This window comes from Amphiura filiformis, chromosome 4 (genome assembly GCF_039555335.1).
Source record: "Amphiura filiformis chromosome 4, Afil_fr2py, whole genome shotgun sequence".
NCBI lineage: Eukaryota > Metazoa > Echinodermata > Ophiuroidea > Amphilepidida > Amphiuridae > Amphiura > Amphiura filiformis.
The window spans coordinates 69,944,212-69,972,173 of NC_092631.1; the positions used below are offsets into that span (position 1 = coordinate 69,944,212).

Here is a 27,962-nt window from a genome sequence, read left to right on the forward strand (position 1 = left end):
CACTATGTTTTTATATTGGTAGAGTTTAAACCGATACGCGCAACTAAAATTGTTCACTTACGTGAGCTTCCGACACGACGAGTCTGTGTATTTTTCAAACTGATGACATTACTGAAGCAAAATGGTATATCTCTTATTGTGCTGATTTCAACATGTATCGATCGACTTTTAGCGCGACTATGCATAAAAATAGAAGCTGGTCAGTAACGTACTGAATGATCAGAAAAGGATTAAAACCCAACTATTAGGCCCTGATTCATATTTAACATGTTTAATCCTCATTTAGGCCTGGGAAATAGATTGTCAATGACAATTGTCAATGACAAATGAGCAGGATCCCATTTTTCATGAAGATTTGGCTAAGCTTTCAAAATGTGTATTTTCATAAAAAACAATGTAAAAATAAATGTAGATATTTATATAGCGCTTTATGCTGTAAACAGCATCAAAGCGCTTTACATTTATTCCGCCGTCATTAGAATATGTCGGCACCACGTTTGCAGCTTACAAGTGGCCCTACAGTACAACGACTGTGACTACCCCTAACAGCTTCCCATTACACCTGGGTGGGGTGAGACAAGCGAGGCAAAGCGCCTTGCCCACGGGCGCAACGCGGTGGTGGGATGGGGAATCGAACCCACGCACGTCGAGCAAGCTCTCAGATTATGAGTCCAAGGCCGTAACCACTTGGCCGTAACCACTTAAACACCAAGCTATTTGTGAGGTGGCGTAAGCTGTATAGGCTATAGGGTGATCTAGTCGGCAATATTCTGCGAAAAAAATACTAGATTCCGTATATGTTCTCTACGCTGGATGTCTTTATCTGATCTTCAACTGGTAAAAAGTGTAAGTTTTGAAGAACTGAGACGCCCTGTTTGTACAGAAAGTCAATGGGGACTATTGTGCACCCTTAATACCGTTTAATTTTACATCGGTGAACCAGCTGTGTACTTTCATCGACGACGTACAGATAGATAAAAATGATGATTCAATTCAATTAAATGGATTTTAAATGAAAACTTTCTATTAAAATACAGCAACTAGCAAAATCCGGTAGCTATATTTTACTTTCGGATTTTTTTCCCTACATAATACCTTTTAACTCGACATCAGTGAAACAGCTGTGTACTTTCATTGAACTGAAGCTAGGTAAAATAAAAACAAAACAAAACATAGGAAGTTATTTAATTAAGACAGAAAAAAGTCATATCACACAACAAGCCGTTTGGTCAACACGTTTACACTTAATTTTTTCCAAATTTCTCTACCCAATTATTTATTACTAGTATCATAACTTGATCTGAACTTTGTATAAGTCCAGTCCCTGGGATAAGATACCTAAAACACATGTTTTCCGTCCCCACCATGCATTGCTTCTGAGCTTCCTGTGAGCGTGTTCATTTGTTTCATTCAAATTAGCCGCACAAACTTCTTTGGGCGCGGCGCGCCGCCTTGAAATTACATGTGTTTGCGACCAAATGGGACCAACTCAGGCACACCCTTGGGTTTTGTAATAACTAAGGAACCACTTTCTTAAGTGCACTTACGTTACACATAACTATGTTGTGGTCATGTGTTGATGCTCGACTGCTGTGTAAAGCGTTAGTTACCAGCTTAGTGGCAGAACCCTTTGGTTCGAAACAATGATACCACTTTTTTGAATAGCCTGTCGGCAAATTAATTCGGCATCGAAAGAACAATGCGTTACGTAATCTATTGTCTTTCCATATTTATATAACCGCCTTTGGTCGGTACGTTCTGCTATTTATCCTTTGAACGTAGGTCAATACAATCCAACGACCTTGATTGCGTTAATGTTGATTATTGATTTAACACAATAGTCATTTAATCACCTTTTAGCGACAAGCTATCTACGCAAATTAATAATGAAAATCAAAATGAACGAAATGAAGAAGATCGACAACGCGTGATCATACCATTTACATTATTTATGTTAGGTAATTATCATTTTAACCTGGACAGGGTTGATATACTTTTTGAATTCATTATTTGAAATGCGCAGCTGATTGATCCGTCGCAACCACATGACGTTTACATAGCGTTTTAGCAGGTATCGCGACCGACACTGTAAAGCAATTGGTAAGTCAAAAAGAAAATTATGATGATTTTGATTTAAACTTTTGATCCAAACATAAGGCTGCTGTATACATTATTGTGGGACGCGTGTTATTAAAAATATTATAGACATATTTATTATCTTATAAGGTTCTATTAAAGATACTGTATAATGTTAGCAAGCGAGTGTCAACTGGAAACTAACAATAACTTCATCTATCTTTTGTTGATAATGAGACGATGATAATAATTATACGGGTTTGTAAAGATATCATTATATTCACCACCTGGAACGGAACATTAACACAAATGGCTTGTTTGACAAAAATAGCACCGGTAATTAAAAAAGTCGTAAATTTTTAAAAGCAAGTTTTACATGATAATTGATTATGTTTGAAGATATATTGCACTTTTTCTGCAAAAAGAATATACTACTGCAGAGTTAAATTCGTTATATCATGCACATTAATGCTTTTAGTATTTTTTTCGAGCGATAGCGAATTCTAACACAGCATTAGCATCATTAAAAGCACCTATATGCTTATAAAACATTGATTTATATACAATCTCTAATTTGTTTAGAATACACCCAACATCAGCAGAATTTACATTACAATGCCATTACATTACATTATTAAATTGTGCTCATACTCCCGGCTCACATTTGTATTTGAGGGTTGGTGGATGTGAAAAGAACAATATTTTACAGTTACCCTATCAACAAGTTTTGTGAATCAATCTCATTCCATCACAATAGTATCCGTGATAAATAAAGTGTTCCATAAAAGGGCCATCAATCAACTTCGGGCTCATCAATATAGGGTATGTCAATCGTAATTATAACTGAACGATAGGGGAAACAGAACGAACTACGCCTTGGTGTGCACAGTCTGTGGTAGTCCGATCATAGACTCTGAATATTCAGAGTCTATGGTCCGATCGGAATATTTGGATAAGGACACTACGTTGAAGCTGAGAAAATTACTCAACACCGATGACATTATTGAATTACTCGAGTTCGTTTTGATGACGACATAATTTTCATTCAGGGGAGAAATATACATGCAAATATCTGAAGCGGCCATGGTAAGCCCGATTATCCGATTATCGCGAACATTAATTGGCTGGAACAAAGAGCTATAGCCAATGCACCCATCGCTTGTCGTCTAAAATTATGGAAAAGATAATTATGTCGACGATATCCTAGAGATTATACCAAAGGGCACAACGCATGAACTGACAAATCACCTTAACAAAGCGGATCTAACCAACAACATTAAGTTCATGTACGAGGAGGAAGCGGAAGGAAAATACCTTTCCTCGATACACCGATTAATCGGAAAGAAGATGGAACACATCAAACATATGCGCTAAATCAATGTGGATATCCCAACTGGGCTATTGAAAAAGTAAAACATCCGATCAGCGATAAGACCAAAGCGAAGAAAAAAGCAAAGGACAAGGACACGGAAATAATTTAGGGCATGGGTGTTATATGTTCCAGGTGTGTCAGAGACTGCAGCGAGTGTTTCAGAAGCACAACAAAGATGAAACATACAATACGCTAAAACCAGGAAAATACAACCTCGTGCACCCCAAAGACATAATAGAATCCACCAAGTTGCGGAAATGCGATTGTGTAGTGTTACGAATCGTACTTGACTCAAGGCCAAAATCACCTTTTACCCGAACTCACACGAATGCACAACACAAATACACTGTTTGATTAAGCTAACAAAATCTAAGTTTTTAATTGGCAACAAAGTATGATTGGTACACATAACAACAATATTGCATATACAATAAAATAATCACAATCACAGTTTTATTCTATCAGTACTTAACCAGCGGTCTTTAAATTTAATATTTCCGAATTCCGACTGATTTTGCTTGATCGCATCACATATAATCATGACACCAATCCAAATTTCTGCTCATTTAAATGCATTAAGGGCGCACAACCATATAATACTATTTGGTGGTGTGAAATCATGTGATGTGGCGGCAGTTTTAAAAGCACGGGCCCTGAACAAAATATGATGCGCCCGCATACCGCCAGGCAAAACACAATGGAAATTGTGATAATGCGTGCGCATACTGCCAGGCCATGACATCAGAAGTCAACTCATCTATACGCTGGCGAAGTGACGTAATAAATCGGATTAACTACCATAGCAATAGGTTAACTTCGCCAGCGTATTTCTGTTGAACGTAGGTCAATGCAATCCAGCGACTTTGATTGCTTTAATATTGATCATTATCTTTATTATTTTAATAATTGTCATTTTATTGTGCGCCCTCATTTTTGATCAAAGTCCACTTTTTCACACCGCAAAGTTTGCATCAGCATCTGAAATAGTTAAGCTTAATTCATTTCTTTCATATAAAACTGTACGATTTTGTAATTTCTGGATCCGGCCGTTAATCCCCTCAAACAGTTTTAACACAGCGCTCATAATATGTCTCTTATTTTAAAGTTATAGATTTTGCCCGCTAAATTACTGCTTGGAATGTTCCCTGAGTATTCAATCTATCACAATAAATCGAATTTTTTTTGATTTGATTTCCTCAAGAAATCTCTCTGAGCCCCTTTAATCAGCGTTTGTTTTTCCATACAAGCCAATATTATGAAAATTAATACGCGTGATCAAAACATTTACATGATTTATGTCAGGCAAAATTTAGCACTTTGTCATGGGGGCGGGGTTGCTGTATACTTTTTGAAATGATTATTTGAAATGCGCAGTGCTTGATCCGTGGCTACCACCGTTTACACAGCGTTTTACACCATTGTAGTAGTCACCACCATTGTCAAAATCAAGGTAAGTGCGACCGACACTGTTAGTAAGTGCAGACGCGTCTTGTACTATTTTCAGCCACTTCAAATAGCGTTTTATGAACCAACATTTCCAAAATTTTATTCGTTACTAATGAATCTTACTCGACAGATAGCGTTACAGGTGTGATAAGATAAGTAGATAAGTGGAAAGGCCTGTTTCTTCCAAATGCAACATTGGATCCTTTTGAAATGGACAGACATAGTTTTTGTATATAGTAACATTAATCTACAGATTAGTGGGATGTTGCATGTGTTGCATTTTGATGAAAGAGCCTTGCATATAAAGAAATTGGTGGGTAACAATACTTTTGATACAGTCTGGATACCGATCAGCTGCAGAAGATCTGAAACTCTGGATTTGCGTTGGCCTATTACTTTACTGTATTTTGTATTCGTTGTGGAATTCACAACAACCAAGTAGCTTAAAGTAGGGATAACCATCAAAATTTCATGTTGCCCCTATTGCTACAAAAGATTGTTTTCTGGATAGAACTCATCAACAGAAGTATTTTGGTGGTTAAATGGTCAAAATCGGTCAAAAACTTTTCGAATTATGAATTTTCAAAGTTTCCAATTCTGACCGGTCATTGGAACGAAATAAAATGACAAGGTCCAAAAATAGCAATTGGGAGCAAAATTGGCATAAGCATATATTTACCTTTATATATTTCTTTATTTTAACATATATGCAAACATGAAACAAGCATATTGTGAAAGTATCAAAGGGTTTCTTATGAAATGGCACTTTACTAGTCAATGGCATAAATTATTTTTTCAAACCGAGGCATTGAAATCATGCATTTAGAGAACATTTGCCAAAAATCATCCAAGATGGCCGATATGGCACAAAATCAAAATTGCACTAAGTCCATGTGAATTTTTTTTCACAACCAAAAATGTCAATGTTATTGGGTTTAATATGACCAATTAGTAGGTGTATGCAAACAAAATCTTAAGTGTCATTGAAGGTCATTGACTCATTCACAACAATAGAGGTTATCTACTTCACTCATCATGCTCATGTGTGACTTCTAACAAAAGGTGCTGGTTCCTGTAGTATTCTTCATTCAAACCAATTCAATGCATGACCTCGGAGTCACCTGCATGACTTTCGCAGTCTATTTTGAAACAGTTATATGTCTGCACATTCAGGTACTTCTTTTGAAAGTTCTAAACAAGGTATAGCCAGCAGCAAGTTGTAGATGGTATAGGCCTAAATATAAGAAAACGTTTAGGGTTGAAATCAGGTGAAAAATACATCGAATGAGCACGAAACTTCACATTTATGTTCAGAAAGGTGTCTTCTTAGCATGATTCGAAAGGAGTATGGAAATTCCAAAGGGAAGCTGGTGATTTAATTTGTAACTCGAGATCTACTTGTTCAATTTTTTTTCCTTTTTACAGAGGGTATGATAGAGGTATTACTGGCAACTATGCCAAATTACAGCTCAGTAGGCCACGTTTTTCACCTGAAATTATTGACATGAATATTTTGTGCCATTCTTGAGCAGTGCTGAACTTAGCCACTGGCAATTAAACGCACTGTGGCGATGGAACAATTTTGACTCGCACTTAGGGCCTACAGGAAAATGAAATAAGTTGTGTTGCTGTAATTTACAAGATAGTTACAAAATATAATTGGTATTCACTTCCCCAATTTGTACAGAAAAATATTGAAAAATAAAAGAATGAGATCAATTTAGAAATGTCTGTGCAAGCAGTGCACAGTTGAGCTCCCTGCATGTCTATGGGAGCGTTCTAATCATGTTGATGGTTCATTGGTCATCCCTACTTAAAGGGGTTGTTTATAAAAATTACATTAATCACACTTTATTACAGGTAATGACTAAGTCAAGATGAAGATGAATCTTGTCGTCTTAGTTGCTGGTATTTTCATCATATTTTGCAACTCTGTAAACTCCGTTTCTGTTTTACCTGTGCAATGAGCAATGCGCTGGTATTATAGTTTCAGTTGGGTGAACGATTATAAAGTAACGCAAGGTAACAATACTGTGTGAGCCTTTGTTTCCGAAATGAGACAATAGTCTGCATATTGTTAACCAGCATTCTTGAAAATGAGAATGCAGACTTAACACGGTTTGGAAATAATTTCTTCATATTTTTTGGTGTTATCTGTCGTTTACATATCCTTCCTAAAACACCAAAGTGCGAATCTTTTCAAACACCTAAATTAGCTAAAAATGAATGACATGTTACAAAACTATATTTTCTAGAATTTCAGAGAGAACTTTAAATATTGAAGAAGGTAAACATTTGAATTACTGGCACCTAAAATAATCATAGAAATTAAACCCGAAGAAGACCGACTCATCCTTGTGTGTGTAACGCTATGGTAAATCCACTATTCTTGTTTATTGCTCATGGAGGGCAATAATTCCCTCCGGCATTTTTCGCCAAGAGCCCTTAATAGGCCGTATGAGCTATACAGCCTCTCTAAAAAATTGTGCAAGTGGAAAGCGCCATCTTTGGCAATTAGAAAATACTGTTGTGACATAATGCTTACATCAACATCAAGGGAGCAGTCCTAGCTTTCAAATACCGTTTGTTTTATTCATTTTGGTATCGGCAATCCAGAAATCTTAGACAGGCTGTATATGGTTTAGCTCAGGGTTGCGCATTAGCAAGGACTATGACATCGATCGTGCGAGACCATCATAACAAAAGTCAATGACTAGTGAACGCTATTCGAAAACGTTGCAGAGATCGCGTTCATTATACGCTGCGTCATGAAAAAGTTTAACAAACTACCGTAAAAATTCGTTCTTACCCAAGCAACTCGTTAGTAGGCACATATGCTTATTATCGAATTTTTACGGTAGCTCAGTAATGGTACTGGCGCATGTATATTGTTAATATTCAGTGTCTGTCTTTAATGGTATTTTATTAGGAAATAATTAGCCAAACCGTAATTTTAAAGGGGGTAACCCTATTGGTTTAGGATATGGATTATCTTCAAACCTAATCCCGTACTCAACTTAAATTTGTGTGTACGCCCGGTTGGAACATTGGGAACTAAGAACTGATTTTTGGGGAAGAAATCCAATTTATGTTCTAAATTTGATCTGAAGAGCTACAATTGTCAGAGTTTGAGGCTCAAAGAACTGGAGAGTGATCCAAATATGTGCCCCCTCAACGTCAAATTTCGTCCCCTACCACGCATCCATGTAAAAAGTGAGAAAATTTTCAGCGTAAATGTGAATAATTAGCACAATTACGAGGCCAATACTTTGGTACATCTGAATTGCATTGTTGGCCCGCATAAATTATTGTAAACAGCAAAATATGCGAAGGTATGCCCTATTCCCGGATCTTATTAAACTTGAGAACAAACAATGATTTTATGTCAAAATATGTTTTCGAAGATTATAGAAAGTGTACACGTAACAGGAATTGCCGCACTTTAATCATAAAGGAGTATTAGTCCCGGTATCAGTAAGGTGTTAATAACTAGTGGAAGCTAATACGGAATGAAATAGAGGTTATCCGTGTTCTATAAGCTGCATATCCTATCGGCGACTGCTATACCTTGTTTAGGACTTTCAAAAGAAGTACCTGCATGTGCAATCATGACTGTTTCAAAATAGCCCGCCAAAGTCATGCAGGTAACTCCGAGGTCGTGCATTGAATTGGTTTGAATGAGGAATACTACGGGAACCGGTGCCTTTTGTTAGAAGTCACACATGAGTAAAGTGGATAACCTCTATTCCTAGATGTATTGGATCTATAGCTACATGTATATACCCACAATTACCATTGTTGGCCAATCTGAGCACCACGTTCTGAATTCGAAAAGTCTTGCGAAAGACCTAAAAGTCATTGTCCTTACAGAAGATGATATCCTCAATTCACATGATGTGGTGGCGCGCTTTACCAGTTCTTTACCAGTACCCCCATCGATCTCACTCTTCATGTTCTTCGTGAAAAACTAAGCGAAGATAAAGACCTCAAAAACAGAACACTCCTCAACATTAATGACATTATCGAACTTACCAAATTTTGAAAAGGGGCAAGGAGCCCGTTTTCTATCAAAATTCAAAATACAAAATTTAAAATGAGACAATCTGACAGTAAATGCTAACATTTAATGGAAAAGAAATACTAATCTCTTTAGTGGAAGTGTTACAATACGGCTTTAATTTCCTTTCTTTGAGAGTGTATTACTTGTATGTACGTATCATTATTTTAAAGATACTTTACAAAACAATGTCTAGAATTTCCCACTTAGAATGACTCTGCCTGTGCCCTTAAATTCTAATTTCCGGCGTGCTTACGGCATCATTAAGTTTTTGGTGGGTTTTTTCAGATGTGAGACAGCAGTGGTTCGATTGGTTCAAAAGCAATCCTAGTGTTAATCGGGTATTATATACTCCTAGTGCATTCGGTGAGAATAATGGAAAGGTTTGGGAAGATGGCATCGCAAATATCTACAAGGACGATGTATTCATTGGTTCAGTTCGGTAAGCTCCATAGTAATACTATTAGTATGCCAATTAAAGTACTAAAATAATTATACCGTAATCTGACACCCGCCATTTTTCGCCACTCTGCGATTCCTTTTCTCCGATGAAGGCACAAGATGATCAACCTTACTTTTACGAGGTATTAACCAATCACGGGTTGTGGGGAGTTGATCCTGGTACTTTTATATCTGGCTCCCATTAGACATATAGCCCTTTTTTATACTTAAAGAAGAGGGCATATTAACGAATGCCCATTATCGTAGTAGTAGTAGTAGTAGTGGGGTGGGTTGGAATGGTGTTGAAGGTAAATCTCATCTCAAAGGTCATACAGCTACTACAATATTTATAAGCCTCATTTAACATGTTTTAATGCATGGTAATAACAAACGGACTGCTCAGTATACCGATCTACCTGGAAAGAGATGGAGATCAATCATGTCAATTGTACTTTTTTCTTTTTGCAGATACATGGTTGTTTACAAGCGAGTTAATGGCACTCTGCTCCGTTTCATCGATATATACTTCTAATGAAAAACAACAAAGTTCATTCTCTGTCTCATTCTGCAGACGAGTCGTAATCTGAAATGTTGGGTGGTGGCTGCTGTATACATTATTGTGGGACTGCGTGGAATCAACCTTTGCAGACGAGTCGTAATCTGAAATGTTGAGTGGTGGCTGCTGTATACATTATTGTGGGACTGCGTGGAATCAACCTATGCTTTTATCCTATATAATTGCGTGTTATTTAAAATATTATAGACATATTTATTATCTTTTAAGGGGACTGATTTAAATCGAGGAGATTAGTGACGTCATTTTCGTTTGTTGCACATTTTGGAAGTGTATCTACACCTCCAACGTTTCATTTATGGATGTTCAGATTTTGAGTACAAAAACACTATTTTTTTTCCAATAAGCAAGATTTCCGATAGTTTCACTGGGTTTCATTTGTTTGTACCGCGATCTCTGTCGTTGCTATGAGCTAGCAGATGACAAATGGCTATTCACGGTACAATATTAGTATTATCTTGCATAATACGGAGATTAACACCTGGTTTATTTTCAATGAAAATTATTTGTTGTACTTCATGAACTATAGTTAATTATGTGCTATATTGTTTTCTAACCAGCATTCGTGACATTTGTATTTTGCATGCAGGTCTTTGCATGAGTGTTAAATTGCTCCTTGTAATTATTGTACTATTAAAACTTCTGAATTTCAGATGGATAAAAATATATGCCACAAAAATTACTGCTATAGTACAGGTGAATAAACTTTAGTTTCAAGGCCAATCTATTGGCCAACATTTTTGTATTGCTACAAAAATAACTAGGGCTACTGTGATTCAAGAGCCACGAATACAGACGGTGGGGGGGGCACTCAACTTTGGAAGTGACGGGTATGTGCCTACCGGGGTCGCGAGTAGGCCTAGGGGCCTATTGGTAACAAAGCCTTATTTTAAAAAAGGGGTCATTGGGTACAAAATAAAAAAGGTGGTCATTGGGTATAATATTTTGAAAAAAGGGGGTCATTGAGTATAAGATTTCAAAAAAGGGTCATCGGGTAGCAAATTTTGAAAAAATGGAGCAAAATTATGAAAGTTTCGGTATTATTTTGTTGCATTTTGATGATGCTATTCTAGGAAAAAAGGGGGTCATTGGGTAGCCGCAACCAAAAAAAGGGCGTCATTGGGTAGCAGCAACTAAAAAAAGGGGGTCATCGGTTATGACTTGGGGGTCATCGGGTAGAGTCGCCTTCAAAAGAGGGGGCCTATTGACAGGCACATACCGTCACTTCCAAAGTTGAGTGCCCCCCCCCGGGATTTGATACCAAAAGGTATTCACCATTGTTGCACCATCAGTTGAAACTACATGTAGCATTCACAATAATCCGGGTCCAAGATAAAATATGATTCAACATTATTTCAACATTGAATTGTCGGAAAGCATCAAAATTGTACATTAGCATTCCCCCTTATACAAGGAGGGGTGGTGCATGCACGTACGTACCCATAAACTCTTGAACAATTGTGCGAAATTGCCACTTTTAGAAATTGCAGCTCGATACGTCAAACGTCAAAGCATGATGAAACGCCACAGCGCACAGCCGGACACATAAGATGAAATGCGATTTACCATCATTTTCCAAATGCATTATGAGAAAGCTTGGAAATGTGCATTAGGCTTCTATTCCCCATTATGTAAAGCTTTAATAGGTATCGAGTTTGGTGGTCAAGTTTGGTGGTTTGGTGGTCATAGCATGTAATTTAAGGGAGGAGTAGCATTTTTTAAGATTGTCACAAAATTATCTCTAATAAACCCCTATATGACCCTTGGCCCTTATCTATGTGTAACTTATATTAAGCTTGGGTCAGTGCTTCTTGTGACCAAGTTTGATATAAAATTGGATCGGTTGAGCCCATATTTATTGGTCGAGCTATGAGTTTTAAAATATTGGACGAGACGTTGTCGAGTCTAATATTTTATAACTCATAGCGAGACCAATAAATATTGGGCGTAAAGCATCCAATTTTATCATTATTATGTTTTGGATCCAATATTATCACAACTCGGATCCATCAAAACATAATAATGGTCAAAATCGGTGTAAGCGACTGACACTAGTAGCATTTTATCGACCTAAGAAAGAAGAAAGATTTTGGAGCTTCACAACATACAAGCGGTGTACACTGCCTGTATAACACATTATCATAATGAAACTCTTTAACTTACACACAACTGGACTAATTTATGTTTTTCTGTAAAACAGGTGCCCAATATGAATGAAAAGTTTTATTGACTTCCATACTCAATGTGATACTGGACAAAAGAGATCTGTGTATGATGTAATTTGTCCGCTATGGCGAAATGTTCATTTAGTTCGTTCAACAGAACTTGATATTAATGTCTACCAAATATACATCACTTTGATACATGGATAGTAATGTCTATACGGATTGATCACAAGATTCTATTGAACGGGGTATAATAGACTGAAACACTAGTTCGATTCCTTTGTCCGGAGACCAGCGCGTAGATGTGCTTCATTGCTTAGTACTTATTGCACTGGTACGTTCTCTTTGAGTACTTTTGGGCGGAATTTATCACCGTGGCGCAATCAAAGCAGTTTGATATAAAACAAATTATTTAGAACACACAAGTGAATTTTGACATGTAGTTCGGGTGTTAACTCGTATCACTTCTAACATGTCTAATATCATGGCAAAAGTAATCACGCTATTAATGCTAACGAATTGGGTGGTTCATTGAGATTTAGTTGTCAGAGAAATTTGATCTGATATTGGCAAAACTGTTGGCTTCTAGTTTGTAAATACGTGGCGCTGGAAATGTATACACGTTTGCACATATCTTTCACGGAAATATCATTTTATTCGAAGAGGACTTAATAATCGTAAGTAACAACTATATAAAAAGATGTAGCAAGTATTCCGATAGCATTTGTGCCAAATTTCATATATACAAATTGATTGACAAGTTTATAATCCACTGCTTTATACTAAAAAGCTCTCTAAAAATATTTCGGTTGATGGATGCTAAATGCAGCAATCCATGTCCTTAGCGCAAGTATTTTGACAGGAAACATGTAACATGCACACATGAATTTGGTATACATGCTTATCTGAATATTCGTAAAAGTCTTTTTCGTTAAAAAAAGTGCGATAATTTGTGAATTTAGATTGACAAAATATCAAATGAAAATAGACTTTTCCTAGTCCGAATAATCAGACCCAGAACAAAATATTAATTTCTGACATGATCGTGGACTTTTCCAAGCGTGTGAAATCGCATTGAATTGTCAGCATTGACAAAATAAATTAAGGCATATGTTGTGCTCAAAAGTTGGAAATACGTACTATAATTCTTTCTTTAGAGTATTCAACACACAAAATGTATAGATATCAGGAAATCGCATCGCGGGAACTGATATGCAACATCAAATATACAAGCCTATTTACATATTTTCCTAAGACCTTACACAAGTGACCATGCTCAAACATAAAACTAGAGAGTTTGGTCATTGATATGCACCATCAATTTTGAACCTGTGATCAATATTGCTAGGCAAAAATTCACAGCAAACATGGCAAATTTATCTCGTTTCTGGACAATTTTTTAAAACATTTACACACCCCTTAAAGGTGAACCTCATTGAAAATAAAGTTATATATCAATGGAAAGCTTATGATGTCAGGAAGCAGAAAAGAATATTTTTTATTTGCATAGCGTACCAGGCTAGACATGATCTCCATGCAAAGATTGGATATTGGCACCCCCCCCCTAAATTACAAAACGAAATCGTTCAAATTGGGCGCTTTCGTTGATGACGTCAGCCCAGGGACACACAGTTACTTCCGGGTTTGATTGTAAACACAATGTCCGTGTATTACTGTGGCATGCATCGGGCCAAAAATGCACGAATTCAGTCATAGTCAACTTACTTTACATGAAAACTATCGTCAATAAAATAAGAATAACATGAAGGAAATATCATGATCAAATTAAGAATGAAGTTCCTGAATAAAGTGTGTGGATTTAAAAATGGGAAAAGTGCTGGCCGGGGTGATTTGGGATAGGCCAAGCCATCCACGATATGCATAGGGAATATTACTGTAAAGCACGAAGAGCGAAGATTCGCCGAAGAACCGGAATGAAAACAGATTACAAAAAATAACTGCTAGTGCTACCAGTACAGATCGTCACACCAAGTTGAGATGAACTTATCACAATGAGAAAATGAAGGAATAGAATAAGGTACATGTACAGGATTTTTAATTATTTCTTAGCTTTACAACCAGTCATGGCCGGTCATGTATGATAGGCGAACTCGTATAGATACATACGGGATGAGCTCAGTGACTGCACTGAGTCTCACTACGCCGAGTGTTCAGTATCCGCGACTGTACTGAACTTGCAGACAAAATGACCGATTTGATATTCACATTCTGATATTTCCAACTTATTGCTACTTCATCAGCAAAAAATGTTCCAAATATAAGGGAACGATTGATCAAATCTGCTGAAACACCCCATGAAACACGGAGGACGAAGCCCCGAAGCGAGTCGCTGTGTTTGTGCATATCCGTCCCTGCAATTCAGCAGCAATTTACGCATCGTGTTCGGTAACCCATAAAACATGAATGTTTCACTTTTTCAGTACCGTGCACTGATTGTACTATCATTAAAGAATCATGACACAAGTGACAATATTTTAATTTTATTCAGATTTCAGAATTCCATCAAATAACGGCATACTAAGCCTAAATTGTATTTATTTTATAATAAAGTATCTGCCCGAGTATCTGTTTCTTTCAATCGCGATGCGATTGTGTGGAAAGAATGTATTACCGCAATACGCTAAATATGAAAACCTTTTATGGGCTGGATTTGATGAAATCGGCGGTTTTTATTAATTTTAATTACTGCAAGGCGATATTTTTTTAAATCAGACATTTTTAAATGAATCAAGAATATATAGGGAATGTCACAAACAACTATTTAATTTGTTATTCGATCATGTTTATTCAGTCCATGACATGAACGGTAGCAGCATTTGCGCATGGGATTGGTCCCAGCGCGAAATTCAAACTCAATTACCCAGTTATACCCAGCCAGTTATGACTGATTTTGTCAAAAATGTACGGATAATTTATGTGTTGAAAATAATTCTATTATTTCTAATATATATAGAAGGAACCAGCAATTTGAAGATTCCTCTAATTTCAAGCTTTATTGTGAAAATCAGACTTGCCGGACAGCTTGCAAAGTACAGGAAGCAAGTCTTGTTTACATGTTTCCGAGTAGGATCACGTGACTGCGAACCCTGAGCTTACGTCACGAGCATTCCCAAGGTCATAGACGATTGATTTGGGTGCTTTTTGGGCGCCTTAAAAAAGACCAAAAATTCAATCATTTTTTAATTTTTCAGCTTTATTAGCCATCAAAAAATCGGAAAAAATAATTTTAATATCCTGACATCATAAGCTTTCCATTGATATATAACTTTATTTTCAATGAGGTTCACCTTTAAGGTGGCACACAGGATCACTCAAAGTGGCAAATTTTAGACATTGTTTTGTATTGTATCTTTAAAAGTAATGATGATAAGTACATAAAAGTATACATTTTCAGAAAGGAAATGATGTAAGGAATCCAACTAGCACGGCAGATTTCTGCAAAAATTAGCACTTTTTGAGAAAAGTGCTAAAATTGATTTTCCATGCCAATTTTTTTCGGTCCGCCATAACAACTTACCCTAAATATCAAAATTGACAAAAATGGCATATCTGTGTTCTAAAGACACAAATCTAGAAAGTGTTTTCTAAAATTTATGAATTTTTTCTTCGTTTTGAAAATATACCTTAAATTATCTCAAATTTTGGTCAAAATTGAAAAAAAAGTCAAATTTTGACCTTTTTTGACCCATATTTTTAAAACGAAGAAAAAATACAAAAATTTAAGAAAACACTTTCTAGATGCGTGTCTTTAGAACACAAATATGTAATTTTCGTCCATTTTGATATTTTGAGTAAGTTGTTATGGCGGACCGAAAAAAATTGGCATGGAAAATCAATTTTGACGCTTTCTCAAAACTGCTCATTTTGCAGAAATCTGCCGTGCTTGTTGAATCTTGTGTCATTTCCTTTCTGAAAATGTATACTTTTATGTACTTATCATCATTCCTTTTAAAAATACAACACAAAATAATGTTTAAAAATTCCTACTTTGAGTGATCCTGTGTGCCCCCTTAAGGGCTGGGGTATGAACGTTTGGACAGTATTTATTGTGGGACATTACAGCACATCAGACATATCGAATTGCATTCTGAATACGAAGAATGTCATTCTGATATCAAATAATTTTGATTTTTGAAATTCGCAATTTAATACACATTTTATGGCAAATCATTAAAAATTGATATTTTTGATATTTAACAGTACTTGAAGTAAACTTTATAAATCTGATGATCAATTGAAAATTTTGACCTTTCGTATTGAAGATATGGATTTTTTTTCCCAAAACACCAAAAAAAAATTAGGGCTTTTTGGGACAAAAATCCATATCTTCAATATGAAAGGTCAAAATTTTCAATTGATTGTCGGCTTTTCCTCCCTGCTACATACACTTTAAGAATATGTCATTAGATTTATATAATTTACTTCGAGGACTGTTATATATCGAAAATTTGAAAAATATCAAATTTTTGTAATTTGTCATAAAATTTGTATTATATTGTGATTTTCAAAAATGAAAATTATTTGATATCAGAAAGACATGCTTCGTATTCAGAATGCAATTCAATTCATCTATCTTTTGTTGATAATGAGAAGATGAAATTATGCGGGTTTGTATCATTACTATTCACCACCTGCAACGGAACATTAACGCTAAGTGCTTGTTTGACAAAAATGGCACCGGTAAAAAAATCGTAAATTTTAAAAAGTATTTTTTTACATGATAATTGATTATGTTTGAAGATATGTTGCACTTTCTGCAAAAAGATGTCGTTTTACTACTGCATAGTTAAAATCGTTATATCATGCGAGCGACAGCGAAATTTAACACAGCATTTGCATTATTAAAAGCTTATAAAACATTGATGTATGTACTATTTCTAATTTGTTTAGAATACACCCAACATTGCCATAATTTACATTACAATGTCATTATAATTACATTATTGAATTGAGCTCATACTTTTATCTGGGGGTTGGTGGGTGTAAAAAGAACAATATTATACAGTTACCCTGTCAACAAGTTAGTTTTGTGAATTAATCTCTTTCAATCACAAAAGTACCGTATACCGTGTTCCATAAAAGGGCCATCAATCAACTTCGGGCTCATCAATATAGGTATGTCAATCGTAATAATAACTGAACGATAGGAGAAACAGAACGAATTACGCCTTGGTGTTCACGGGGTGTGTATTAAGTTATTACTTTTACCACTACGACATTTCTATCAAATTTGGAGCTTAACAATAATTATGAGATGTAGATCCACACGATGTGCCTTACAGAGGTGGAAAATATCTTTCTTTAGCGAACTAGTGTTTTTTTAAAAAGGTATATCCAAGCACTATGTCTTTATATTGGTTCAAAAATTGTTCACTTACGTGAGCTTTCTACACGACGACTCTGTGTATTTTTCAAACTGATGGTGACTGGGTTACTGATCTGGGTTTTTAATTGACATCACTAAAGAAGATAAATTATTGCTTTATATTTGACCGAGAAAATGAATTTCATAACAAAAAGGTCTCTGAATTACTGATTTCAACATGTATCGTTCGACTTTTAGCGCAACTATGCATAACAACAGAAAAGCTGGTCAGTAATGTACTGAGTGATTAGAAAAGGCTTAAACCCAACTATTAGGCCCTGATTCATATTTAATCCTCATTTAGGCCTGGGGAATAGATTGTCCATGAAAATTTGACTAAGCTTTCAAAATGTGTTACATTTCATAAACACCAAGCTATTTGTGAGGTGGCGTAAGCTGTATGGGCTATAATGTGATCTAGTCGGTAATATTTTGCGAACAAATGCTGGACTCCGTATATGTTCTCTACGCTGGATGTCTTTATCTGACCTTCAACTGGTAGAAAGCGTAAGTTTTGAAGAACTGAACTCTGGAGTCAAGAAAATGACGTTTTCCAGGACCCTGTTTGTACAGAAAGTCAATGGGGACTATTGTGGACCCTTAATACCGTTTAACTTCACATCGGTGACCCAGCTGTTTCATCGACGATGTATAGGTAGATAAAAATGATGATTCAATTCAATTAAACGGATTTACATTTTAAATGAAAACTTACCCTGCTAATTCTAAATACAGCAACTAGCTAAATCCGGTAACTATAAAAACATTTTACTTTCTGATTTTTATTTTTCTAAACATAATACCTTTTAACTTGACATCAGTGAAACATCAGTGTACTTTCATTGAGCTGAAGCTAGGTGAAATTTAAAAAAAAAACGAACATAGGGAGTTATTTAATAATAAGGCTGAAAAAGTCATATCACACAACAAGCCGTTTGGTCAACACATTTACACTTATATTTTTTTCTAATTACTCTACCCAATTATTACTAGTATCACAACTTTATCTGAACTTCGTATAAGTCCAGTCCCTGGGATGCGAGACACATGTCTTCCGTCCCCACCATGCATTACTGCTGAGCTGCTTGTGGGCGAATCGTCAGGTGATATATAGCGTCTTCATTTGTTTTATTCAAATTAGCCGCACAAACTATTTTAGGCACGGCGCGCCGCCTTGAAATTACATGTGTTTGCGACCAAATGGGTCAAGCATACCCTTTTTTCCTGTGTAATAACTAAGGAACCACTAGGCTCATGTGCGCTTACACATAACTATGTTTTGGTCATTTTTGTTTGATACTTGCCTGCTGTGTAAAGCGTTAGTTAGAACCTCTATTTGTTCGCAACAATACAATACAATACAATAATACCATATTTATGAATAGCCTGTCGGCAAATCAATTCGGCATCAAAGGAACAATGCGTTACGTAATCTATTGTATTTCCATATACTAGTATAACCGCCTTCGGTCGGTATGTTTCTTCTATTTATCCTTTGAACGTAGGTCAATGCAATCCAACGACCTTGATTGGGGGGATGCACATTAAAACCTTGTAGATACCCGACTAGTGTTTTCAAAGAGCGCTCAATTTCACCAATATAGGCTTCTCTTCTTTGTACTACCCAGTTACAGTTTTGCCCTGGCACGGGACGTAGTATACAGACCTGTAATGTCCTTCTTGTCTGTCTTATCCTTGGGTGACCCGTAATTGCTAAAGGTCCTTTTTATAGCTTCAGAGGTGCCTTTGATGTAGGGGAGCACTACGCGGCCTTTATATGGGCGTTTTTCGCCCACGTCGCTCGTTTTGTGAGTTTTGGTTGTGTAGCTTTATCGAGAGCCCATTTGGGGTATCCACATTTCGCTAAAGCGTTGTTGACATGCAACTTCTCGTCCTCACGATCCTGGTGGTTGGTGACCACAGTGTCAGCCCTATGGTACAAAGTTCGGATGACTCCTAGTTTGTGATCAATGGGTGATTAGAGGAAATTATTATTTTCAGCCACTTAAAATAACGTTTTATGAACCAACATTCCCTGAATTGTATTAGTTACTAGTTACTAATGCAACATTGGATCTTCTTACAATAACAAGACATAGTTTTATGATCTCCAGGGCCAGATTTACCATTGGGCCAGATGGGCCCGGGCCCAGGGCCCCAAGAGTTTTGGGCCCCTTTTTACCCCGAATACCCCTCATTTCGTCCAAAATATGGTAAAATTGCCCAACTTACGCGCTTCGCGAGCACTGGCCCTTTGCATAGCAAAATTCGCCTTCATTTGGGGCTAGATTAGTCGGAATTAAATATTTTTCGCCCGCTCCGGGCGCAAATATCCGAGTAAAACCTATATGCTTGCCTCTCCACCACCACTATTATAGATCTCATATTCAAACCAAAACGGGGCACTTGAGTGTACATGCCTTCCTCACGGTGAGTTTGGGTCATCCGAATTCTGGCCTGGCCCAGGGCTTCCAAAAAGGCAAATCCGGCCCTGATGATCTGCCGTATTAAACAGTAATCTACAAAGTACTAACTGGTGGATCACAATACTTTTGATACAGCCTGGATACCAAGTATCTGCAGTTTCTGTATTTTTGTATTCGTTCCAGAATTCACAACAACCAAGTAACTTTAAAGGGGTTGTTTTAAAAGGAATCCATTAATCCATGAATGTCACATTCATGACACTATATTACAGGTAATAACTAAGTCAAGATGAAGATGAACCTAGTCGTCTTAGTTACTGGTATTTTCATGATGTTTTGCAACCCTGCCAACTCCGAATCGGTGGACTGTATCGCTCTCTGTAATGAATGTGTTGAGATTTCGGACACACTAACCCATATGGGCTGCAATAAGCATTGCGAAGAACACAAGCAGAATGATAATGGCAAAATGTCGTGTTCAAAATTAACAGGTAAATGTTTTTATATTTAGTTTCTATTCACCTTTACCTTTCCAATCAGATATTCCTTAAGGGCTGGGGTATGAACGTTTGGACAGTATTTATTTTGGGACATCAGAGCACATCAGACATATCGAATTGCATTCTAAATACGAAGAATGTCATTCTGATATCAAATAATTTTGATTTTTGAAATTCGCAATTTAATACACATTTTATGGCAAATCATTAAAAGTGATATTTTGATATTTAACAGTACTTGAAGTAAACTTTATAAATCTGATGATTTATACTTGAAGTGTATGTAGGTGGGATGAAAAGCCGACGATCAATTGAAAATTTTGACCTTTCGTATTGAAGATATGGATTTTTTTCCCAAAACACCAAAAAAAATTAGGTCTTTTGGGGAAAAAATCCATATCTTCAATATGAAAGGTTACAATTTTCAATTGACCGTCGGCTTTTCCTTTCTGCTACATACACTTTTAGAATATATCATTAGATTTATATAATTTACTTCGAGGACTGTTATATATCAAACATTTGAAAAATATCAAATTTTTATAATTTGTCATAAAATTCTGGCATGGACTAAACCCATTTTGACACAAAACACAGTATCTTTAACCCAGAACTAACCACATTTTTTCTCAAACTAGTCTTAAAAGATAACAGATTTATAAAAAAAATACAAAATGTGATTTTCTCTACTATAAAACAATCCTTGCACAAAACACCTTGCATCCCAAACTAAAATACGACGCTTAAAATAGTTCGAGATTCAACGTTTAGGCCTATGTGAAACACTTTTTTCTTCGACTAAGAATTAATAAAAGCCACCAAGCTGTGCTCAATAGTACTAAGTATTGTATACACTCAGGGCCGCTACTAAAGGGGCGGGGTATGGGGTTATGACACCCTCAATCATCATAATTTTGTCGGATAATATAATTTACTGTATTGGCAAGACCATGATCGTCGGCAATTTACAAGAGTCATATAAAAATTACATGTAGGCCAAAGCCTATTATTAACTTGTGTGTAATAGGACTTAACACGGTTTGGAAATAAGCTCTTTATTTGTAAGAGCTTTCCGATGTTATTTAATGTATAATGTGATGTTTTGGCTATTCATTTGGTATTGCAGACCTTAGAATCTAATTTAAGCATTCTAATCATGATGAGTACTGATAATAAAGCATCATTATTATTTTATAACTTCCCCGCACGGTCTAGTGGTAAGGGTAAAAGGTTCATTCCCAAAGAAAGTAAGTAATACATCTGCTGCTGTCATCATGGTTACTAGGTAAGAGGATTTTCTGCAAGGGATATATCACTTTCAAAACGCAAAAATATGAGAATAAATGAGAATTAAAACGCATTTGTTTAAGAATAAAAACAAAAACAACAAAAAGAATGTCATTGAAATCATTGAATGCCAATTTCGGCTTTTGTAAAGTATCTTTTAAATGATTATCTCGATGTTGCGGATCTTTATGTATACATTTGGCATCAATTTGAATGACCCATTGCCTTTTCTTTTTAGCACCGAATAAAGGCGCTCTCTCCCTTGAAGATGAGATTGATGCAAATCACGTCAGAATATCAGAAATGATGAAAAGCGGTGATTATTCGACCATTATTGAAGAGTTATTCGTTGACGATTGTATAAATGTAGCTAATGGACAAGCACCTAGATTTGGGAAGGAAGGTAAATATTTAAATTACTTGACACTTCAGATGTATAATAATCAAAGAGATTATGCCCAAAGAATACCTATAGTCTACATATCTACCTCGGTTCTAGCCGTATTTCTTGCGTATATTATATAGCTATATATGCAAACATGGATATGGAAAAGATACATCGACGACATTCTGGAAGTAGTAGCCAAAGACGTAGTTATACCGCTTACTGACCATCTTAACCAAGTCGATGAAACACAGTCCATCAAATTCACTTTCGAGAAAGAAGTCGACGGAAAGATACCATTCTTAGATACTCTAATTGTTTACCGCGATGATGGGTCCGTGAAGCTTTTTCGTTTATCGCAAAGCCACCCACACAAACCAGTACCTGAACTTCAAATCGCACCATCCCCTATATCAAAAACTTGGGGTAGTTCGCACACTGTTAGATAGGAAAGACAAAATTGTCACCGAAGATCAGGACAAAGAGGAGGAGGAAAAGATAATTAAAGGCGCTTTGAAACAGTGTGGATACCGGGACTAAGGTGTGGAAAAAGTCAAGAGCAAATGGCTACTCCTAAGCAAAAAGGAAAGAAGTGTAAAGACGACAGTGAAAAATCCAGGGGATTGGTGACGTTACCGTATGTTGAAGGGGTGTCCGAGCGTGTTGCTAGAGTCATGAAATCTTATAACATCCATGTGGCCATGAAACCCCACAGCACTTTACGCAATCTTCTTGTCCATCCCAAAGATAAACGTGAGCCGCAAAATTCTACGGATGTCATTTACTCAATCCCATGCAAAACTGTGATCTCACATACATAGGTGAAACTGGTAGAAAATTCGGGAATGCTTAGATGAACATAGAAGTGAGGCAGAGAAAGCCGCTACCAATATCCGCACCAGAACCAACAGGAAAGCTTCGCAATTTACCATCAATAAATCTGCGATAACTGACCATGTTAAGTACAATTATAATCATATCATCAATTGGAAGGAGGCAAGGATTGTCGGCAAAGAGAGTGACAAATACAAAAGATGGATAAAGGAGGCCATCACCATCAGAAAGCAAGGAGCAACAATGAACCGAGACGAGGGCCAGTACAACCTAAGTCACATCTATGACGACCTGTTGATGGAGAAATCGTCTGGCAACTCCGTTGCCAAACAGCGATCAACAACAGCTGTTCAGCGATCACCACGTCAACAGTAGCATTGAGAAAGATAGCTGGTAGCTATCGCAACGTCTGCACATAAGTGTGTTTAACTTGGGTTAGTATATGAAGAAATATACAGCGTTATGGAACAGTCCTGATGAATTTATTCAAGAGGCAAGTACTACAATATGTCCTTTAAAAAATCGTCCGGCTGTTTCCTTTAAGAAAGTAGAATTAAACGGCGAATTATATCGAACCGTAATAGATTCTAACTTTCTGCGTGCTTTTTTGCATCCTATGTTTTTCAGATACAAAGCAGGAATGGTTCGAATATTTCGGAAGCAATCCCAGTATTAATCGGGTATCATTCACCACTACTGCATTCGGTGAGAATACTGGAATGGTTTGGGAAGATGGCATCGCAAATCTCTACCAGGATGATACACTCATTGGCTCAGAACGGTAAGCTTCATAGTATGCCAATTAAAGTACTAAAATAAAAAATACCGTAATCTGACACCGCCATTTTTCGCCACGTTGCGATTTCTTTTCAACGATAACGGCACAAGATGATCAACCTTCCTTTTACGAGCTATTAACCAATCACGGGTTGTGGGGATTGGATCCTAGTACTTGTATATCTGGCCTCCATTAGACATATAGCCTTTTTTCATCCTAAAAGAACAGGGCGTATTAACGAATGCCCATTATCGTAGTAGTAGTGGGGTGGGTTGGAATGGTGTTGAAGGTAAATCTCATCTCGAAGGTCATACAGCTACTACAATATTTATAAGCCTCATTTAACATGTTTTAATGCATGGTAATAACAAAAGGACTGCTCAGTATACCGATCTACCTGGAAAGAGATGGAGATAAATCATGTTAATTGTGCTTTTGTCTTTTTGCAGATACAAGTATGTTTACAAGCGAGTCAAAGGCACTCTGCTCCGTTTCATCGAGATATACTTCTAATGAAAAACAACAAAGTTCATTCTCTGTCTCATTCTGCAGACGAGTCGTAATCTGAAATGTTGGGTGGTGGCTGCTGTATACATTATTGTGGGACTGCGTGGAATCAACCTATGCTTTTATCCTGTATAATTGCGTGTTATTTAAAATATTATAGACATATTTATTATCTTTTAAGCTTCTTATAAACATACTGTATAATGTTAGCAAGCGAGTGTCAACTGGAAACTAACATTAACTTCATCTATCTTTTGTTTATAATGAGAAGATGAAAATAATTATGCGGGTTTTAATGATATCATTAATATTCACCACCTGGAACGGAACATTAACGCAAAGTGCTTGTTTGACAAAAATGGCACCGGTAATTAAAAAAGTCGTAAATTTTAAAAAGCAAGTTTTTACATGATAATTATTTATTTTTGAAGATATATTGCACTTTCTGCAAAAAGATGTCGTTATACCAAAGTATACTACTGCATAGTTAAAATCGTTATATCATGCACATAACACTTTCGAGCGACAGCGATTTAACACAACATTTGAATTATTAAAAGCACCTATATGCTTATAAAACATTGATGTATGTACTATTTCTAATTTGTTTAGAATACACCCAACATTGCCAGAATTTACATTACAATGCCATTATAATTACATTATTGAATTGGGCTCATACTTTTATTTGGGGGTTGGTGGGTGTAAAAAGAACAATATTATACAGTTACCCTGTCAACAAGTTAGTTTTGTGAATTAATCTCTTTTAATCACAAAAGTACGGTTGTTTGATGGGATCATTTATTAGTTTTTAAACAAAACATCATGTACAACTAAATTTTAGGCCTGAACAGCTAACTGTGATATCATGCTAATGAATACAGATGCTTTTGAGTCATTCTCAACTTTAATTTTCACTCTTTTACAAAATTATTCACCTTTATAGCATTTTATAGCTTTTTCGGATATAAAATGTATCTGTTAATGATAAAATTGGTGGCGCTATTTAGTAACTGGAAATTACTCTTTCAACCTTTTAATACAAACAACTCCTTTTATTGTTTGATAAAATATGTTTATAAAATGTCCTTGCTGCTTGTCACCTATTCGCTCTGGAGTCAAGAAAATGACGTTTTCCCGCCCTCTGTTTGTACAGAAAGTCAATGGGGACTATTGTGCACCCTTAATACCGTTTAACTTGACATCAGTGAACCAGCTGTTTCATCGACGATGTGTAGGTAGATAAAATGATGATTCAATTCAATTCAACGGATTTACATTTTAAATGAAAACTTACCCTTCTAATTCTAAATACAGCAACTAGCTAAATCCGGTAACTATAAAAACATTTTACTTTCTAATTTTTATACCTTTTAACTTGACATCAGTGAAACATCAGTGTACTTTCATTGAGCTGAAGCTAGGTGAAATAAAAAAAACGAACATAGGGACTTATTTAATTAAGGTTGAAAAAAGTCATATCACATAACAAGCCGGTTGGTCAACTAGCTTACACTTATTACCCAATTATTACCAGTATCACAACTTGATCTGAACTTGATCTGAAGTCCAGTCCCTGGGATGCGAGACACATGTCTTTCGTCCCCACCATGCATTACTGCTGAGCTGCTTGTGGGCGAATCGTCTATCGCGTCTTCATTTGTTTTACTCAAATTAGCCGCCTTGAAATTACATGTGTATGCGACCAAATGGGGCCAACTCAAGCATACCCTTTGGGCTATATAATAACTATGGAACCACTTTCTCATGTGCGCTTACACATAACTATGTTGTGGTAATTTTTGATGCTCGCCTACTGTGTAAAGCGTTTAGTTACCAGCTTAATGGCAGAACCTCTATTCTTCGAAACAATAATACCATATTTATGAATAGCCTGTCGGCATATCAATTCGGCGGCGAAGGAACAATGCGTTACGTAATCTATTGTATTTCCATTACTAGTATAACCGCCTTCGGTCGGTATGTTTCTTCTATTTATCCTTTGAACGTAGGTCAATGCAATCCAACGACCTTGATTGCGTTAATGTTGATCATTATCTTTATTTAACACAATTATTATAGTCATTTAATCACCCGTTAGCGAGAAGTTAATCCACGCAAATCAACAATGAAAACCAATATGAACGAAATGAAGACGATCGACAACCCGTGATCAAACTATTTACATTATTTATGTTAGGTAATTATCATTTTACCTTTGGGACGGGGTTGATATACTTTTGAATTAATTACTATTTGAAATGCGCAGCTGCTTGATCCGTGGCAACCACATATAACGTTTGCATATCGTTTTACAGCATTGTAGTAGTCGCAACCAAATTGTCAAAATCAGGTAGGTATCGCGACCGACACTGTAAAGCAGTTAGTAAGTCAATAAGAAAATTATGATGATTTTGATCAAGTTAAACTTTTGATCCAAACATAAGGAAATAATTCCTACCTTGGAATTTTCAAATGGTATTCATCAGCGAGTGAGTGAGTATATCAGGTCGTGATCTTTTTGACCTTTGACCTGCTATAATATAAACAGACCCGTAGAATCCATGAAGTTTGAACCGACCCAGTTCTTGCTGGGAAATGGTTGTTTGGCTTTGATGTGAACAGCTTCTTTGACTCCACATTGAACCACCTAATATCCCTGTCGATTATGTGAACTGTCTAAGTCCAGGAGATTCGATGTGAATGTGGTTTGAGACATCTGATGATGTACTACTAGTAGGCCTCCTATGTTTATAAAACCGTGTTTTCAAAGAGCGCTCAGTTTCACCAATATAGGCTTCTCTTCTTTGTACATGTACTGCCCAGTTACAGTTTTGCCCTGGCACGGGATGTAGTATACAGACCTGTAATGTCCTTCTTGTCTGTCTTATCCTTGGATGACACAAGGATTTGCCATTCTGTGCGGGTTGGTTTCAAGAACACGCTAACACCCGTAATTGCTCAAGGGCCTTCTTATAGCTTCAGAGGTGCCTTTGATGTAGGGGAGCAGTAGTACGTGGCCTTTATATGGGTGTTTTTCGCCCACGTCGCCCACGAGTTTTGGTTGTGTAGCGTTATCGAGAGCCCATTTGGGGTATCCACATTTCGCTAAGGCGTTGTTGACATGCAACTTCTCGTCCTCACGATCCTTACAACATAACTCAAGAATCACATGACCTGCAAAAGTATATCTGTGATATTTGAATTCTTCGACAAGCTCGCTATGAATTGAGCAATGCAATTTTTGCCAAAGCTCACTGCCATTCACAAGATGCTGTGAACTACCAAATAGCAACAGTTTAAAGTTGTTGCTAACCTTAAAATAACCAGACATAGTTTTATTATCTCCAGGGCCAGATTTACCATTGGGTCAGATGGGCCCGGGCCCAGGGCCCCAAGAATTTTTGGGGCCCCTTTTTGGCCCGAATATCCCTCATTTCGTCCAAAATAGGGAAAAATTGCACAATTTGCCTTCATTTGGGGCTAGATTAGTCTGAATTAAACATTTTTCGCCGGCTCCGGGCGCAAATATCCGAGTAAAACCTGGATACCAAGTATCAGTTTCTGTATTCGTTGCAGAATTCACAACAACCAAGTAACTTTAAAGGGGTTGTTTTAAAAGGAATCATTAATCCATGAATGTCACATTCATGACACCATATTACAGGTAATAACGCGGCCAAGATGAAGATGAATCTAGTCGTCTTAGTTGCTGGTATTTTCATCAT

General features: G+C 36.6%; 2 protein-coding genes and 1 long non-coding RNA gene across 4 annotated transcripts in view; all 3 read left to right on the plus strand.

Annotated features, from left to right (window-relative positions):
* LOC140151312 (uncharacterized) overlaps nucleotides 1–27,962 on the plus strand; it is a 67,437-nt gene that overhangs the window by 8,894 nt on the left and 30,581 nt on the right. The gene's annotated exons all lie outside the window — the stretch shown is intronic.
* On the plus strand, nucleotides 9,248–10,634 carry LOC140149922 (uncharacterized). The gene is made up of 2 exons (XR_011858773.1): nucleotides 9,248–9,393; nucleotides 9,861–10,634. It is a non-coding gene; the product is annotated as an uncharacterized lncRNA (long non-coding RNA).
* LOC140151315 (uncharacterized) lies at nucleotides 12,231–24,787 on the plus strand. Its single transcript, XM_072173612.1, has 5 exons — nucleotides 12,231–12,808; nucleotides 20,216–20,434; nucleotides 21,969–22,133; nucleotides 23,577–23,730; nucleotides 24,177–24,787. Exons 2-5 carry the CDS (start codon nucleotides 20,233–20,235, stop codon nucleotides 24,238–24,240), a joined length of 585 nt encoding a protein of 194 aa, XP_072029713.1. The 5' UTR covers nucleotides 12,231–12,808; nucleotides 20,216–20,232; the 3' UTR covers nucleotides 24,241–24,787.